The sequence below is a fragment of the Crocuta crocuta genome, unplaced genomic scaffold (genome assembly GCF_008692635.1).
Source record: "Crocuta crocuta isolate KB4526 unplaced genomic scaffold, BGI_CrCroc_1.0 scaffold179, whole genome shotgun sequence".
Taxonomy (NCBI): Eukaryota; Metazoa; Chordata; class Mammalia; order Carnivora; family Hyaenidae; genus Crocuta; species Crocuta crocuta.
The window spans coordinates 1,241,538-1,260,902 of record NW_027551568.1 but is presented as its reverse complement, the minus strand read 5'-3'; the positions used below and the strand labels follow the sequence as shown (position 1 = coordinate 1,260,902).

The window sequence follows — 19,365 nt, the reverse complement described above, 5'->3', positions numbered from 1 at the left end:
TTTTTATTTTAGCCATTCTGACAGGTGAGGTGATGACTCATTGGGGTTCTGATTTGCATTTCCCTGATGACGAGGGATGCTGAATGTCTTTTCATGGGTCTCTTGGCCATCTGTGTGTCTTCTTTGGAAAAATGTCTACTCAGGTCCATTTTTAATTAGACTGTTTGGTGTTCTATATTGAGTTGTTTGAGTTCTTTATAGATTTTGGATATTGTATATTATATTACAAATAATATATTTGTAAATAGGATATATTATTTACAATTTTTTTCCCATTCAGTAGGTTGTCTTTTTTTTTTTTTTTTTTTTCTGTGCAGAAGCTTTTTAGTTTGATGTGCTCTCACTTGTTTATTTTTGCTTTTGGAGTCAGATCACTGCTAAGACTGATGTCAGGGAACTTACTGCCTCTGTTTTCTTCAAGGAGTTTTATAGTTTCAAGTCTTACATTCAAGTCTTTAATCCGTTTTGAGTTAAGGTTTTTTGTGTAGTATAAGTGGTTCTAGATTCATTCTTTTGCATGTATCTTTCCCAACACCATTTATCAGAGACTGTTTTCTCCCCAAAGGATATTCCTGCCTCTTTTGTTGTAAATTTATTGACCATGTAATCATGGGTTTATTTCTGGGCTTTCTGTTCTGTCCTGTTGGTCTATGTGTCTATTTTTAATGCCAATATGTACTAATATTTTAAAGGATTTCTGTGTGTATATTCATGAGAAATATAGATCTGTTTTTATGTGGTTTGGATATTGAATAATACTAGTTTCATGAAGTAGGAAATGTTTCTTTTTCTTGGATTTCCTGGAAGATATTATGTGGAATTTGTGTTAATTTTTCTTCAAATAGGGATGTGTGGCTGTGGCTCAGTCAGTAGAGCATATGACTCTTGATCTCAGGGTTGTAAGTCTGAACTCCACATTGGGTGTAGAGATTACTTAAAAATAAAATTAAAAAAAAAATATTCTCTAAATATTTGGTAGAATTTGCTAATAAAATCATTTGCACCTGGAGATTTATTTTTGGAGGGTTAAAATTATGAGTTTAGTTTTCCCAATACTTACAGGGCTATTAATATTATCTTGTTTCATATTGGGTAAATTTAGTTGGTTGTATTTTTTTTAATTGGTCCATTTTGTCTGAGTTGTGAAATTGATGTGCATACATGTGTTTATAGCATTCCTTTATCCTTTAAATGTCTGCAGGATCTGTAGTGATCCCCTTTTTTGGTCTAGATAGAGTTTTGTCAGTGTTACTGATATTTTCAGTGAGCTAGCTATTTGTGTCATTGGCTTTTCTCTATTTTCAATTTTATTGATTTCTGTTTTTTATTCTTTCTTCTGATTAATTTGGGTTTATTTTGCTTTTCTTTTGCTGGACTCTTGAGATGCAATTTTAGATTATTGCTTTAAGACTTTATCTTTTTATACATATTTTGTGCTATAAAATTTCCCTCACCCCCACTGTTCTAACTATATCCCACAATTTTTGATATGTTGTATTTGGTCAAAGAAAAGCTCAGCAGAGTTAAACAGGCAAGAAAGGGCTTATTTAAGATTATTGCAGTCTTAAATAGGGGAGAGAGCCTGAACTCAGCTCCAAATACAGCAGGAGCACCTGGGAATTTACAGCCAGTGGGGATGTGGATAGGGTCAGTGGGTAAAAAAATACTAAGAGGAACTTGGCCAGGTATGAAGAGTGGGAGGATTCATGCTAAATTACTTGCTAAATTCAGCCATGGTGTTTTTCTGTGGTATTTGACTAGAGTAGCATGGATATTACCTGAAAGCTCTCTGTCCGGGCACCTGGTGGCTCAGTCCGTTAAGCGTCAGACTCTTGATTTCAGCTCAGGCCACGAAGTCACAATTGTGAGACTGAGCTCTGTGTCTGACTCTGTGCTCGGCCCCTGCCCTGCTTAAGATTCTCTCTCCTTCTCCCTCTGCCCCTCCTGCACATAGCTGCACACTCTCTCACTCTCTCTCTCTCTCAAAAAAAAGTTTTCTGTCTTGCTGGGCTGTCCCCTTCCTGTCCTTTGGCTGGAGAGGGCAGGCTACTCCCCTCCAATACCACCTTGTAAGAGGGGCATGAACAGAGGGACAGCACTTACTGAGCGCTTTTCCCCAAGTGTCTACACTGGACGATTAAAATATTGCTAATCCAAGTATTCATTCAAATATGTCGAGTGGCAAGCCACAGAAAATCAGACTCAAAGTGATCTAAACTATCGGGGTATTTCTCAGCTTACCTGACTTGAAGTCCAATGAAGGGCTAGCTAGCTTTCAGCAAGGTTTGATCCGGCAGCCTAAGCTATACAGGCCGGTCCAGCTTCTGTCCCCCGTCTCCCAACTTTTCTTCCTCAGCATCCCAGCAAGTCTTGGTGACACCCGCTTTGTTCTCCCCAGTGGGGATGGACAGTGTCTCTCCATTGGAAGTAGGAGGGCGTGTCTTTCTCAGCCGCCCTCAGCAAGCGCCTCTTTGCATCTAAAGCCCAAGCCGCCCTTATTAAACTAGTCACAGTGGCCACAAGATGGTCTTTGCTGGCTGGCCTAAAGGTACGGGGCCCTAATGAAAATCGGAGTGTCATTTTCTAAGGAAAAAGAAAAGAGAGTGCTCCTGGCCCAAATAGCCAGTGTCTCTACAAGTGACAGCATCATAGTTTTTTTTCTAGGTCTCAGCACAATAAAAATTACAGATTTTAAACCTCCTACATGAGATAAGTTTATTTTAACCAATGTCCCTTTGCATGAACTAACAAAATGTTAAGCCCTATTTATTACTTATCTTTTTGGTCCAAAAGGAAATGTTCTATTCTGTTTTCCAGCAAACTGGCCATTCTTATGTTGTTACTCGGTAGATTCTTAGGAAATCAGACTGTGCCACCCAGGGAAGAGTCTTGCTTTCCCAGGGCTCAGTTGGTTAAGCGTCTGACTTGGCTCAGGTTATGATCTCATGGTCCGTGAGTTTGAGCCCCACGTCGGGCTCTGTGCTGACAGCTCAGAGCCTGAAGCCTGCTTCAGATTCTTATCTCCCTCTCTCTCTGCTCCTCCCCTGCTTGTGCTCTGTCTCTCTCTTTCTCAAAAATAAACATTAAAAAAAAAGTCTTGCTTTCCTGATATAATATTTAAGCCCTATTTCATCATTACCTACATAAATATTAAAGTAGCTAATTTGAAATAATTCTATTCAAGGTCTTTACATTGTTGGCATGTGATTTTTCTGCTCTTCTGATGACTCTCTCTCTCCCACATCGTATCATTTAACAATCAATATTTATTAGCAAGATTTTCATAAGTCATATAATTATTGCTAACTCTGTACCACTTTTTGAAACCCAAATGAGATTTTTTTTAAATCTCTATAGTTGTTTTAGGGATTAAGTATTTTCCCATTTCTATTTACTTAAAAGGAACAGTCCCCTCATTCTCCATGTATCACTACACGGTGGGAAACGGAGCATTCTGGTATTTTCTGCGCACCTCCTTTTTGTTGGGACATCAGCAATTAGAGTATACTGAGAGCAGGTACCACTGTATGCAATACATGCCACATTTTTTTTTTTTTACTTTTTTTTTTTTTTGAGAGAGAGAAAGAGAGAGCAAGCAGGGGAGGGGCAGAGAGAGAGAATCCCAACCAGGCTCCATGCTGTCAGCGCAGAGCCCAACATGGGGCTCAAAACTACCAACTGTGAGTTCATGACCTGAGCTGAAGTCAAGAGTCAGACACTTAACCGACTGAGCCACCCAGGTGCCCCCCCGATTTTGGTTTACTTTCTATTAAATTTCAATTTCAGAAATAAAATTCAGTGATTCATCACTTATATACAACACCCAGTGCTCATCACAAGTGCCCTCCTTAGTACCTATCACCCATCTAGCCTACCCCCCACTTCCCTCCATCAGCCTTCAGTTTGTTATCATTAAGAGTCTCTTGGGGCGCCTGGGTGGCTCAGTCGGTTGAGCATTCGACTCTTGATTTCAGCTCAAGTCATGATCCCAGGGTCGTGGGATTGAGCCCCATGTCAGGCTCTCCATGATTAGCATGGAGCCTGCTTTAAGATTCTTTCTCTCTCCCTCTGCCTCTCCCCTGCTTGCATGGTCTCTTTTTCTCTAAGATTAAACAAAAAAAAAAAAAAATCTCTTGTGGTCTGTTTCCTTCTCTCCTCTTTGTTTTTCCCCTTCCCTTATGTTCACCTGTTTTGTTTCTAAAATTTCACATGAGTGAAGTCATAGTATTTGTCTTTCTCTGATTAACCTACTTCACTTAGCATTATACACTCTAGCTCCGTCCACATCACTGCAAATGGCAAGGTTTCCTTCTTTTTGATGGCTAATACTCCATTGTATATATACCACATCTTCTTTATCCATTCATCGTTGATGGACATTTGGACTCCCTCCATAGTTTGGCTATTGTTGATAGCGCTGCTATAACCATCAGAATGCGTGGGCCCCTTCAAATTTGTATTTTTGTATCGTTTGGGTAAATATCTAATAGTGGAATTGCGATTATTAGATCATATGATAGTTCTATTTTTAATTTTTTGACGCACTGTTTTCCAGAGTGGCTGCACCAGTTTGCATTCCCATCAGCAGCAAAAGAGGGTTCCCACATCCTCACCAACACCTGTTGTTTCTTGTGTTATTAATTTTAGCCACACCTGACAGGTGTGAGGTGGTATCTCATCATGGTTTTGATTTGTGTTTCCCTGATGATGAGTGATGTTGAGCATCTTTTCATGTGTCCGTTAGCCATCTGGATGTCTTCTCTGGAAAAGTGTCTATTCATGTCTTCTATCCATTTCTTAACTGGGTTATTTGGTTTTTTGGGGTGTTGAGTTTGATGAGTTCTTTATACATTTTGGATACTATCCCTTTATTAGATATGTCACTTACAAATATCTTCTCCTATTCCTAGGCTGCCTTTTAGTTTTATTGATTGTTTTCTTCACTGTGCAGAACAAACAACCCTAAAATTTGTATGGAACCGCAAAAGACTCCAAATAGTGAAAGCAATTCTGAAAAAGAAAAATAAAACTGAAGGTATCATGATTCCAGATTTCAAGCTATATTGCAAAGCTGTATCATCAAGACAGTATGATTCTGCCACAAAAAAACAGACACACAGATCAATGGAACATAATAGAAAACCCAGAAATGGACCCATAAACATATGGCCAACTCATCTTTGATAAAGCAGGAAAGAACATCCAATGGAAAAAAGACAGTTTCTTCAACAAATGGGCTGGGAAAACTGGACAGTGTGACCTGCAGAAGAATGAACCTGGACCACTTTCTTACACCAGACACACAAATAAACTCAAAATGGGTAAAAGACCTAAATGTGAGACAGGAAACCATCATAGTCATAGCAGACAACACAGGCAACAACCTCTTTGACCTTGGCCGCAGCATCTCGTTACTAAACACGCTCGCCTCCACTATCGTCGGCTGCCTTCCCCCTTCTGTTCTGCCTAACAGCTGGAGAGCCTCAGGAGCCAGCCACCTTCTCCACTGCTTACCTAGCATCCAGGGCTCCTGGTGTTCTGACCCCTGCTCCGCTCTCCAACCCCGTTTCCTCCCCCTCCCCGTCTGTCTGTTCATTTATTCATTGATGCATTCATTCATTCAACAGATGTTTATTCAGCACATCTTGTGTGCCAAGCCGGTCAAGGTGCCTGTGCTGAATGTATCACAACCTCTACCCATGTAGCGTCTGAGGGCCAGAGGGCGTGAGCAGACAACAGACATACTATAAACAAGTCCTGACACAAAAAAATGACAAAACCCTGTGGAAAATAGAGAGTTGCAGGGGCAAGGATAGAAAGTGCCGGAAGTCAGTGCTTGTGAGGGGAGACCAGGAGGCACTGACAGAGGATCTGAGAAGCAAACAAAAGCTCTCAGGGGAAGGAAGGGGCCTCCGGGGCCATGCGAAGGGGTCCTCTCAGTGTGCCAAGGCCATCCGAGCCCCTCACAGAGCACCCTGTTGCACACAGAGCTGGGGCCCATGCCACCCTTGGGGCTGCAGACCAGGCCAAGTGCAGCAGTGTGAGCTCAGCACCAACTTGTCTTGTCCATGTGGCCCTTATCCTGCTCTCTCTTTTTCCCTCATATTCTTAAGAAAAATGGTTTCAGGAAACCTCTGGTGCTGTTTGACAGAACCCCGGAGGCGGCCGAGCATGGGTTTGGGGCAAACCTGAGTTCCAATTCCAGCTCAGTTGCTAGCAGTATGACTCTAGCACATTTCTTAATTTCTAGAAACTAAAATTTTCTCACTGGGTATTCTATGGAAACCAACTTGACAATAAACTGTTAAAAAAAAAAACTTCCAACATATACACACACACACACACACACAAAAAAAAGAAATTAAAATTTTCTCATTTTCTAATCCGTGACATGATAAAATAATGCCGCCTTTGTCAGGTTATTGTGAAAAAAAATTTTTTTTCATTTAATTTCATTCATTCAACCAATATTTGTTGGTTGCCCCTCTGTGCTAAGAAGGGTCACAGGTGCTGAGGACACAGAGGTGACAGCGCAGGCCCAGCCTCGCCCTCGGGAGGCCGCATCCGGCTGGAGCGCACTCTGTTCACTTGTCCCTCGCAGCCCATGAGACCTCTCCTGTGGTGCTCGGACCCTGCGATCAGGACAAGGGGAAGCCAGCACGCCCAGGGCCAGCTGTGGCCCTCACCGTGAGGATCACCACCATTCGACTTCGTGCCAGAGGCTCTGAGGCCACACCAGGAGAGACAGGTCTGCCGTCATTGCTACTGTATTTCTGCCACCTCCTTGGTGTTGCACCTGCAGTTTGGGCACGTCACTGATGCTGACGATCAGCAAGCCCACACAGTCCCTGAGGAGATGGGCCACGGGAGAACAGACCTCTTGGCTGCACCTGCCTTCTCCCATAGCTGAAGCTGTTCCTCACTTGGCGTTTTCACTTAAAATTACTGAAATGTGAACAAATGTCAAATTGTAGACTTGAAATGTCACCTCTGCACCTTTTGCTGCCTGTGAAGTAAAGGCTGTTAACATTGAATTTTTCTACATCAGTTCTCTTATTTTTTTTAAGCACACCAAAGTTCACCATAAAACAAATGCTAGGAGTGTGCCCAGTGTTTATTACTAGCACTTTTTCTCTGCAGCCACTAATGGGGCCCAGAGCAGTCGATGGAAGCTGAGAAAAGAGAGCTGGGTACAGAGCACAGGGTGTTTCCTGTGTGAGTCTCCGTGTCTTGGAGAATCTGGCTGTGTTTGTTTACACAAGGACTTGGAAGTGGTTTTCATATCACTTGTGATGTGTGTGTTAAAGCAGAAAAAATTAGAACCTAGAAGAGGAGAATGAAGTCCCAATTTGCTTTTACTTTGCATAGTTTGGGAGACTTAGAGCAGTCCTTCTGATGTAAGGGTCACGTTGCTACGTGCTCACCCTGCATTCTGCTCTGGAGTGCTCAAGAGGCTCATGGCCTGGTCCAGACTACCACACGTTAGGCGGACCCAGGAAGTTCAAATTTTCACTGCATGTTTCTTCAACATAGTACTGGAAATCCTAGCTGCAGCAGGAAGAAAAAGAAATAAAAGGTATCCAGATTGGCAAGGAAGAAGTAAAACTTTACCTATTTACAGATAACATGATACTGCCTATAGAAAACCCTAAAGACGCCACCAAAAAATTGCTGGGACTGATAACTGAATTCAGTAAAGTTGCAGGATACAAAATTAATATGTAGAAATCTGTTGCATTTTATATACTGACAACCAGGTAGCAAAAAGAGAAATTTAAAATACAGTCTCATTTACAATTGAGGCAAAAAAATGAAATACCTAGGAATAAACTCAACCAAGGAAGTAAAAGACTATACTCTGAAAACTATGTAACATTGATGAAATTAAAGACACAAATGAAAGACGCAAATAAAAAGGAATGCCTGGGTGGCTTAGTCCATTGAGCAGCTGACTTTTGGTCAGGTCATGATCTCAGAGTTTGTGAGTTTGTGAGTTTGAGCCCCACATCGGGCTCTGTGCTGACAGCTCAGAGCCTGAAGCCTCCTTCAGAGTCTGGGTCTCCCTCTCTCTCCCTGCCCCTCCACTGTCCACACTCTGTCTCTCTCTCTCAAAAATAAATAAACGTTAAAAAAAAAAAAAAAAAGACGAATGGAAAGATATACCATGCTCATGGATTCAAAGAATAATATAAAATACCCATAGTTCCCCAAGCAATCTACAGATTTAGTGTGATCCCTGTCAAAATACCAATAGTATTTTCTACCGAACTAGAATAAATAATACCAGAATTTGTAAGAAACCACTAAAGACCCAAATAGCCAAAGCAATCTTGAGAAAGAAGAACAAAGCTGGAGGCATCACAATCCCAGATTTGAAGATATACTACAAAACTGTAGTAATCAAGACAGAATGGTACTGGCAAAAAAAAAAAATAGACACAGAGACCAGTGGAACAGGATAGGGAGTCCAGAGAGAAACCCATGTTTATATGGTCAATCTATAGGAGGCAAGAATACACAGTAGGGAAAAGAGTCTCTTCAATAAATTGTGCTGGGAAAATTGGACAGCTACATGTAAAAAAATGAAACTAAATCACACAAAAAAAACAAAGATAAACTCAAAATAAAGACCTAAACATGAGACCTGAAAGCATAAAAATCCTAGAAGAAAACACAGGAAATAATCTCTTTGACATCCACTGTCACATATTTCTAGATATGTCTCCTGAGGCAGAGGAAACAAAAGCAAAAATAAACTATTGGGACTACACCGAAATAAAAAGCTTTTGCACAGTGAAGGAAATCAACAAAATGAAAAAAACAGCCTACTGAATGGGAGAAAATATTTGCAAATAATATATCCAATAAAGGGATAATATCTAAACATAAGGAATTTATATATAACTCAACACCAGGAAAACAAATAATCCAATAAAAAATGGACAGAGGACAGGAATATTTTTCCAAAGAAGATACACAGATGGCCAGCACACACACGAGAAGATGCTCAACAACCGTCGTCATCAGGGAAATGCAAATCAGAACTACCGTGACCTATCGTCTCACACCTGTCAGAATGGCTAAAATCAAAAAGATAAGAAATAACACGTGTTGATGAGGGTGTGGAGAGAAAGGAACCCTTGTGTACTGTTGGCGGAAATGTAAATTGGTGTAGCCACTGTGGAAAACAGTATGGATATTCAAAGAACTAAAATTAGAAATGCCAGTAATTCTACTACCAGGTATTTACCCAAAGGAAAAAAAACACACTAATTTGAAAAGATACATGCAGCCCTATGTCCATTTTAGCATCACTTACAGTAGCCAGGATATGGAAGCAGCCCAAGTGTCCATCGACTGATGAACTGATAAGGAAGATTTGGTGTATATACACAATGGAATGTAACTCAGACATAAAAAAGGTCTTCCCATTAGCAACAACATGGATGGACCTTGAGGGTATTAAGCTAAGTAAAATAAGTCAGATAAGGAAAGACAAATACCATGTGATTTCACTTAAATGTGTAATCTAAAAAACAAAGGAACAAAAAGAAAAAAACAGACTCTGAAATAGAGGGAACAAACTGGTGGTAGTCAGAGGGAAGCTGGGGAGAGGGGGCGGGATGCATGTAATAGATGAAGGGGATTGAGAGTGCAACCTCCTGTTATAAAAAGTACAACACGGGGACCATGGTCCTTAACACCATAATAATTTCATACGTGATGGGTGGTGACTACACTTATCATGATGAGCACTAAGTAATGTACAGAGTTGTTGAATCAGTATGTTGCACACTTAAAACTAATATACCATTGAATGTTAGTTATACTTTAAAAAAGTCTTTCTTCATTGAGTGGTCAGCATGAGGGGACTAGCAGATGTCAAATAATAATGATTGGTCCTAACAAATTAAGTGTGCCGGTCGTATTGCTTTCACACCACAGACACCCAGCTACTACCGTTTCATGTCATCATGGGTGCCAACCCCGAGGTTAATGGGGAGTCCAGCCCCACCTGACAGCATGGTATCTGCACGTGACTTACCATTTCTTTCCTCTTCTCCCTCAGAAAGGCACAGTTCCTCCTGTGTATTAAAATCTGTTTTTGGTGTTTGACTGCATCCACTTGCTAGTCATGTCTGACTTGGGTCCACCATGGGCATGTCACAGCCATGCTTTGGCCTACACCCCCAGTGTGCTGGGTCCTGCCCCCAGGCTTCACCCATGTGCAGATGGCCGCCAAATGGGGTCTGACTCCTTCCCAGATATTTCAGGCTCTTGTTAGCTGTCACACCCCACCATGGTCACTTTGATCACCTTTGGTCTTTGATAAGTCTCCTGCATGTACACTCATTGCTCACCTCGACAGACAGATGAGTGAGCATGGATTTGTGCATGAGGCTCCAGTGACAGGACCGTCCAATCGCTGTTTTCATCACAGAGGCCAGCGCAGAAGCTCTGTGGCATTTCCTGTATACGTTTGTGAACATGAACCTGTGTACATGGGCCGACATTTGCAGATCTTGCGGGTACCTGTGCAGCAGAGCAATGGGAACGGCCGTGCCCACAAAGAGCCTGGCATGGGCTAGCACCCGTCTCAGGATCGTGTTCTGTGGAAGAGCATATCTAACAAAGCAGGCTATTTATAAGTTAAGGATTTAGTGAAGTTTCTATTATCCTGTTATTTGTTATATTATAAACCATAAAAAGGGGCATTCAATTACTAAAAGGCTTCCTTCATATTCATCTAAAAATAATCCACTTAAACTTAACATTACTACCTTCTCAGAACAGATGGGAAACTTGTTTCTCCCTTTGGCAAAGCGATTTTCATTAAAGTTGATATTTTATGAGTCCTGGGAGGAATGACAGTAGGAATTGTGTGCTTGTTTGCTGAGTGGCCCTGACACCACACTGCGCACACCAGGAGTTGGGTGTGTCAGTTCCAGTCTGACCTGGTCCTGATTCAGCGTTCTGGGGGCTAGAGAAGACACGTTAGTTTTATACAAGCTGTGACCTAAATTACTCTAAGTGAGTAAATTTTATAGATGTTCTTCCTGAGGTTGGGAAAATTCCTTTTTTTCCTTAGACAGTTGAGATATTTTCATGTACATAAGTGTTGGATTTTATCAGATGCTCTTAATGTTTTATTGTGTGGGAGTTTTTTGCACTTTATTCTACTAACATATGATGTATTACATTAATTATTTTTGGATTTTAAACAAACCTTGTATTTCTGAGATAAGCTCTACTTTGTCATGGTATATAATCCTTTTTGTATGTTGTTAGATCAGTTTGCTAATATTTGGTTGAGGGTTTTTGTATCTTTATTTATGGACGATGTTGTATTTAATGTCTAGCTTTGGTTTCAGCATAATATTGACCTCATAGAATGAGTTAGTAGGCTCCCCTGCCATTCTGCAAGTACCTCTCATTGCTTATTTTTTTTTGAGAGTTCTTCATATATTTTGAATCCAGTGTGNATTTAAAAAAAAAAAAAAAAAAAAAAAAGCCTCATATAAAGGCTTGCTTTTTTATTCCCTCCTAATAGCTTCCTTCTCAAGCCAAAGGTTTTTTAAAGTTTGGTAGAGCCAAACAATTCTAGTGTTTTCTTTTAGACATTATGCTTTTGGAGTGTATCTAAGAGCTCTTTGTCTAACCCAAGGTGACAAGGATTTCTCCCAAGTTTTCTTCTAGAAGTTTTAGAGTTTTACATTTTATGTTTAGACCTCTGATGCATAATTATAGAATCAGCTCTTTGATGGCCATGAAGTAATATCCTGCTGGGATTTCAGTTGGGATTGTGTTGAACTTGTAGATCAATTTGGGGTCATTGGCATTTAATATTGAGTATTCTAATCCAAGAACATGGTATAGCTTTCCATTTATTTAGGGCTTTAATTGCTTTCATCAGGATTTTGTAGTTTTCAGCATACAGATTTTTACCTAGGTATTTTGGGGTGCTGTTATAAATGGCATTGTCCATTTTATCTCAGTGTCCAATTGTTCATTGGTAATATGTAGATACACAGTTGATTGTATGTTGTTGACTATATTCCCTGGTACCTTGGTCAGCTCATTTATTAGTTCCAGAAAGCTTATTTGTTATTTTCATGGGTTCCTCTATGTAGACAATCATGTCTTCGGTGAGTAATGGCTATTTTCTTTCTTTCTTTCTTTGTATGGTGTGCTTTTTCTTGACTTACCATACTGGTTCAGACTTCATCTGTTGTGTTGACTGGAGTGTTGACTGGAGTCGGGGGCAGACACCTGAGCCCTGACCTCATCTCCAGAGGAGACAGGCATCTTCCACTACCAGGCATAGGATTCATTTTACATGTTGTCACAGATTCTCCTTATCAAGACAGAGAATTTCTTCCCATTCCTAGTTTACTGAGAGCAGTTTTTATCACGAATGGATATTTAATTTTTTCAAATGCTTTCTCTGTATCTATTAAGGTCATATGATTTTTTTTCAATGTATTTATATAGGGAATGACACTGATGACTTTTAAATGTTGAACCAACCAAGTCTGTGGTTTGTGGGATTAACCCCGCTTGGCCATGACAATTGTCCTATTGCTGAATTGATTTGCTAATATTTTGTTTAGGATTGTTTCTGTCTATATTCGTGAAGGATATTGGTGTGTAGTTTTCTTTTCTTGAAATACCTTTGTCTGGTTTTGCTATTAGGATATTACTGGCCTCATAAAATGAGTTAGAAAATATTTCTTTCTCTTTTATTTTCTGGTAGAGATCATGCAGAACTGATGTTATTTATTCCTTAAATAATGGATAGAATTCACCACTGAAACTATCAGGACCTAGAATATTATTTGTGGAAAGGTTCGTAACTACAGAGTCAGTTTTTGTTAATAGATGTACGTTACCCAGATTTCCTGTTTTTTCTTGAGTGAATTTTGATAGTTTGTATGTTTCAAGGAATTCGCCCCCTTCATCTAAGTTGTTGAACTTATGGGCATATTATGCTCCTACAGCTTTTTTATTGGGATTGTGCTCTGTGGTGATATCTGCCTTTCATTCCTAAAACTGATCATTTTCACCTTCCTCTGTTTTTCTTGAACACTTTAGGTAGAGGTTTATCTTTTATATTGGTCTTTCACAAGAACCTGGTTTGGGTTTCACTGAGTTTTCTGTACAGTTGACCCCTGTACAACGCAAGGATTGGGGCACTGACCCCTCAGGTCAGTAGAAAATTTACATAGGACTTTTGACTTCCCCAAACAGCCTACTGTTGACCGGAAGCCTTACCAATAACAAATACAGTTGAGCAACACATATTCTGTATATGTATTATATGCCATATTCATAGAATAAAGTGAGTTAGAGAAAATAAAATGCCATTAAGAAAATCCTAAGGAAGAGAAAATACATTTACAGTCCTGTCCTCGTATTTTTCTTTTTTGTGGCTTTTTTTTAATGTTTATTTTTATTTTTGAGACAGAGAGAGACAGCATGAGCGGGAGAGGGGCAAAGAGAGAGGGAGACACAGAATCGGAGGCAGGCTCCAGGCTCGGAGCTGTCAGCACAGAGCCTGACGTGGGGCTCGAACTCACCAACTGTGAGATCGTGACCTGAGCCAAAGTCAGACGCTTAACCGACTGAGCCACCCAGCTGCCCCATGTCCTAGTATTTTTCCAAAAACCCCATGTATATGTAGGTCTGCGTGGTTCAAGCCCATATTTTCAAGGGTCAGCGGTAGTGCTTTTCTGTTTTAAATGTCATTAATTTCAGCTCTGTTATTTTTCTGTTTCTTGCATTGGAATTAATTTGCTCTTCTCTTTCTAGTTCCTCTAGGTAGAAGCTTAAATTACTGATTTGAGACCTTTCTTTTTCTCCAGTATAAACATTTAATGCTATAAAATTCCCTGTAAGTACTGCTTTGGCTGCATCCCATGAATTTTGATACTGTGTGTTTTCTTCTGTACTCCATTCAATATATTTTCTAAATTCCCATGAGACTTACGCTTTCAGTCCTGGCTAATTAAGAGGTATGTTGTTTAATGTCCAAATATTTGTGAATATTCCATATAATTCTTAGTTTATCCATATTATGGTCTGAGAGCACACTTTGAATGATTTCAGTTCTTCTAAATCTGCTTGTTTCCCAAGGGCAGTTGAGTCCGTGGGAGGCCCGCAGTCGCCCCTGTGCATGTCCTGTGTCGTTTTGCTTGGGCTGCTTTCAACTTTGTTCTAAATCTTTGATTTTCAGCATTTTGACTGTGATGTTTCCAGGCCTGATTTTCTTCTAATTCATCTTACTTAAGGTTGTTCAGCTTCTTGAATCTGAAAAATATGTCTTTCACTAAATCTGGGAAATTTTTAGCCATTATATAAGGTTGCTTTTTTTTTTTTTCTTCCCCCCGCACAAGCCTTATTTCTCTTTCAGGGACTAAATAACACAATCAAGAGTGCCTGGGTGACTCAGTCCATTAAGGGTCCAACTGCAGCTCAGGTCATGATCTCACAGTTTGTGAGTTTGAGCCCCGCATTGGGCTCTGTCCTGACAGCTCAGAGCCTGGAGCCTGCTTTAGATCCTGTGTCTCCCTCTCTTTATGCTCCTCCCCTGCTTGAGCTCTGTCTCTCTGTCTCTGTCTCTCTCTCTCAAAAATAAAGACATTAAATAATATTTCTTTAGAAAAAATAACGCCATCATACTGTACTTGTGGCATTACCCACAGGTCCCTGAGCCATGAATTCATGTCCCCCTAACATTTTTCTTCTCTCTTCTACATTGGATAGTTTCTATTGATCTGTCTTTAAGTTCACTGGCTCTTGTTTTCTGTTGTCTGTACTCTGTTACTGAGCTTATCATGTGAATATTTGGTATTGTTTTAAAATATCACACGATTCTATTGTACAGAAACCTTGAGAGCCACTAGCTTCATACCTCCGGGCCTCAGTATCCTCACCTTAAAAAATGGGGTGATGGTGCCTGCCACCTGGGGTTGCTGGGCCTGACACACAGGGTCTGAGATGCCCAGCAGCATCACCGGATTAGTTAGGGAGTCTAGACCAACTGATGCCCAACGAGTTTCATTGCCAGGCAAAGCAGGATGTCTTTGTGGAAGACTACTGAGCACAAAAGGATATTGCTCCAGAAGCTCTTGGTTTGAATGGCAGTACCAGGCTGGAAGCCAGCGACCTTTCAGTCCCAGTCATAAAGGTGTAAAGGTGCTTAGCAAGCTGCTGCAGGGGGTGTAGACACAGTGGCCACCAGCCACGGGGCGGCTGCATGTGCCAAGACGGAGGCCAGCACTGGTGCCAAGAGCACCAGAGAAGGGCGGAGAGACCAGAATTTTCATCTTAAAATATGCTTTTAAGGGGAAACTACAATATACAGATTTCATAGAAATCTACATTTAGCATGTTATATAGAAGATCTTAACCAAGTTTGTAATTTAGGCTGCTCCTAACAGCATTACAGTGTATAATTACAATAAGGGCTACACAGGCTAGAGTCAAGAAGAATTGTTCGCACATTTGCTGACTGTTCCTAGTGGTGTACTCAACAAAGTCACGTTTCAGTACTAGACACTTCTATTGAGCGGTAATATGCCTATGCATAATATATCAGCATTAGCTATTTTGTTAAGATTTAATAAAATATGACACATTTTAAATGCTCTTAAATGGTACAGATTGGGGGGCACCTGGCTGGCTTAGTCAGTAGAGTGTGTGACTCTTGATCTCAGGGCCATGGGTTCGAGCCCCATATTGGGTGTGGAGCTTACTTTAAAAATAATAAATAATAGGGGTGCCTGAGTGGCCCAGTCAGTTAAGCATCTGACTTCAGCTCTGGTCATGATCTCCCTGCTCATGGGTTTGAGCCCCGCGTCGGGCTCTGTGCTGACAGCTCGGAGCCTGGAACCTGCTTCGGATTCTGTGTCTCCCTCTCTCTCTGCCCCTTCCCCCACTCAAACTCTGTCTCTTTCTCTCAGAAATAAACATTTAAAAATTTTAATAATAAATAATAATAATATTAAATGATACAGATTAATTTACAAGTAGATATTTTAGCTAAAGCTATTCTCTTATTATTAACAGAATATCCAAGGTATCTCCAAGCACCCAGTTCGGATTACTAAACCACAGAATTTTAAAGGTAACACATTTCTTCCTACTTTGCTGAAGTCTGGGGTAACATTTTCTAAAAACCTACAAGTGTTTATAATTGCTTTTCTGTATAACTAAGCTCTTTGCCCTCCCGAAGTTCTCCGCGTTTGCATGGCCAGGATTTAAGTGCATGTTGAAAAATAAACTGATGTTTATTCACATGTTTAGCCATTCCCCCTTTTAGCCATTCACATGTTAAAATAGATGATAATCATACAAGGAAAGTAGCTCCCTCCCACCATCTCTCCCCCACCAACTTCCCAATAGAGGGAAAAACAAGCACAATAGAACTGGCTTTTACTAAAGTCTGAAAACTACTGGAAATGTTTATAAAAGCACTGTTCTTTCTTTTGAGCTATTCCACTGTCGTGCTGCTGGTTACGTTTATAAAAAAGAAAAAGCTCAAATCTGAGCAAGGGAGGCTCTGCGGCCCCTCCCCCTGGGCTCCTGCTTCCTCGGTTTCCGCTGGGTCACCACAGAACAGTGACCAAGACAGGGGTCCTTTTCAAATACACAAAGTCAGTCACACTTAAGCAGGACCTTGGAGGTGACCATAGTGACTTTGTCCCCTGCTGCCCTTCAAGTCATATTCATGCATCGTAGGACCGCACTTCCCCAAAGTCTGTCTTCTGGTGGGAGAGGCTCAGGGAGTCTCCAGACTGTTCTTAACGGGAGTCCATTCAAGGGTCAGTGTTTTTCGAGCTTTTCCTCACCAGGAATTCCAGACACAACATAAAATTTTAACAACAGAAAATCCACTTTACTCTCAGCAGTACCGTGTTATTTTTAAATTATGGTAATAAATATATTCAGCAAAGTCAGAAATCTGGACTCTGGACTTTGGACTGATATTAAAATAAGCTGTGAAGCAGCCTGTGCCCAGACTCCCCAAGTGCCCTTTAAATAACAACTCAGGTGCGGAAGGCGGAATGCTCACCATCTCCCCGAGGAGCATGTTGGTGTCACCCGAAGGCCACACCTTCCTGGCAGCAGGTACGTGCGGACCAGGCCAGAGAGACACCCGTGTCGTTGTAGCTCACTTTGTGCACCTCATGCAGTTTGTATGTTTGGAAATGGAATACTTCAAAAGTACTTACAGAATTCATCCTTTAAAATAAATCCTAAGGCAGATATTTATGCAGAGTAGAGATGTCTTGTGCATAGCGAATAAAAGCAGATCAGCTCCCAGGGCCCCTCACCTTGTCTCAGACCGCAGATGCCCCCGTGCAGCCGCACCCTGTCTGCCTCTCCTTTCTGCCATCACCCCGGCGCCCTACCCGGCTCGCTCGCCGCACGAGTGCTGGCCTCCGGCGTGGGCCAGCCCCAGCTCGTGCCCAGCGTGGGCCCTCTTCACCAGAGACCTCGCTCCCTCCTCCGCCTCCTCTGTGCCTCTGCCCAGACATCACTTTCTCGAGGACATGTGCACCGACCTCCCACTCGCTCATCAACCTCTTTTCTTGATCCGTCTTTCCCACTTCTCGTCTTCTTTTTTTTTTTTATTTATTTATTTCTAGAAGAGAGAGAGAGACAGCGTGAGCAGGGGAGGTTTAGAGAGAGAGGGAGTCACAGACTGAAACAGGCTCCAGGCTCTGAGCCGGCAGTCAGCACAGAGCCCGACGCGGGGCTCGAACCCACGAACCGCGAGATCATGACCTAAGCGAAAGTCGGACGCTTAACCGACTAAGCCACCCAGGCGCCCCCCACTTCTCATCTTCTGACACCAGATAACTCACACTGTCTCCCGCTCCTAGAACGTAGCCTCCACGAAGAACCGCTGGTCTGTTTTGTTCCCTAACAAGTGCCGAGCGCACAGCCGGGCGCACGGCAGGCCCTTCCACACTTCAGATGTACAGAGTGAACAGACGAGGCACTGCTGGCCTCATAGAGGGCGGGGGGGCTCCTAGACCTCCGGACACAGGGACAGCAGGTGGCCGGTGGCCCTGAGGCCAAGGGAGCCTGGCAGATGGGGGTGGGGGGACGTTGCTCTGGAGGCCTCAGTGAGGAGCGAAGCTTGAGGGTGGGTGGGCTGTGGGAGGGACGACGGGACGCTCTCTGTGGATCCTGAATTAATGTAGACTCTTATCTCACAGACTTTTCGCAGATTGAATTGCGCATTCTTGCACACTTATCTGGGGATCCGGAACTTTTGAAGTTATTCCGGGAATCTGAAAAAGATGATGTATTTTCTACCCTGACTTCACAGTGGTAAGATATATGAGCTCACAATGTTATCAGATCTCCAGGAATGCTGACATGATTTTTTAAAAGCCTAAAGTTATTCCAAGACTATTTTTATAAGAAAGAAATTATATTTCTCTAGTAGTTGATCCTTTTGAAGAGAGGAGTAGATAACTAGAATGCCAATTTCCCTAATGATGAAAGACCCGTGCTCTTCACCACCAAACACAAAGCCCCTTGCTAGAGAATGTACCGGCGATACTGGAAGAGTCCAGGGTAGGAGTCCGTCCCCCTCCACACGCGTATGGGGTGCGCGTGCGGTGTGCTGTGCACAGGCACTTTGTCTCCACACTCCCACCCCGTCAGGCTGGGAGCACCTCAGGCTGCAAGGGACGGTCCCGCCTGATGGTGACCTACACTCGCAGAGAATTCTGGGGCTGGGGGCGACGGCCTCGCATTTTGTTGGGCATTGGACAGTGTCATCAGTGTCCTGCATTTGTGTTCCCAGGCTGTCAGCTTTTCCTGGTCCCAGTTGTGAAATACTTGCTGCCTCTTCTCCTGGGCTGGAGAGAGGGAAGGCGAAGGCTCCCCCTCAGACCCCCCTTGTCAGAGGGAGGGCTCCTGCCCGGGCCCTGCTGCCCACGGCTGCCCTGTGGCCTTTCCAGATCAGGGCTATAGCTGCAAGGGAGGCAGGTAGCGGCTCCTCTCCGGAACAAGGGGGAGCACTCGCAGTTTCCCTGGGGGCAGGTACACCCCTGCCTGGAGTTAAACCAAGATGCTTCTATGAGGAAGAAGAGTCGCTGGGTGGGCCACCTGTCGGGAAGGCCCCTACCAGCACCTGGGGTCCAGCCCTCCGCCAGCAGCTGCAGGATCCACCTTCCCTCCTGCCTCGGGCCTCTCAGGTCCCCCCAGTGCCCCCTGGAGGCACTGCCCCACCAAGGCTGGGTGCTCAGGCCGCTGCACTTCCCTCTCTGTCTGCTTCACAGTCTTCTGAAGTCACATACCTGGGCGCTCCAGGTACACGCCTCACTCGGGCCTTTCCTTCCCTCA

General features: G+C 42.6%; 1 protein-coding gene across 1 annotated transcript in view; it reads left to right on the top strand.

Annotated features, from left to right (window-relative positions):
- The window catches only part of POLN (DNA polymerase nu), a 160,973-nt gene that overhangs the window by 82,479 nt on the left and 59,129 nt on the right, over window positions 1-19,365 (top strand). The window contains exons 16-18 of the mRNA XM_077750518.1: window positions 16,069-16,126; window positions 17,053-17,130; window positions 18,228-18,342. Coding sequence (XP_077606644.1) covers window positions 16,069-16,126; window positions 17,053-17,130; window positions 18,228-18,342 — 251 coding nt within the window. The remainder of the gene's footprint in view (window positions 1-16,068; window positions 16,127-17,052; window positions 17,131-18,227; window positions 18,343-19,365) is intronic.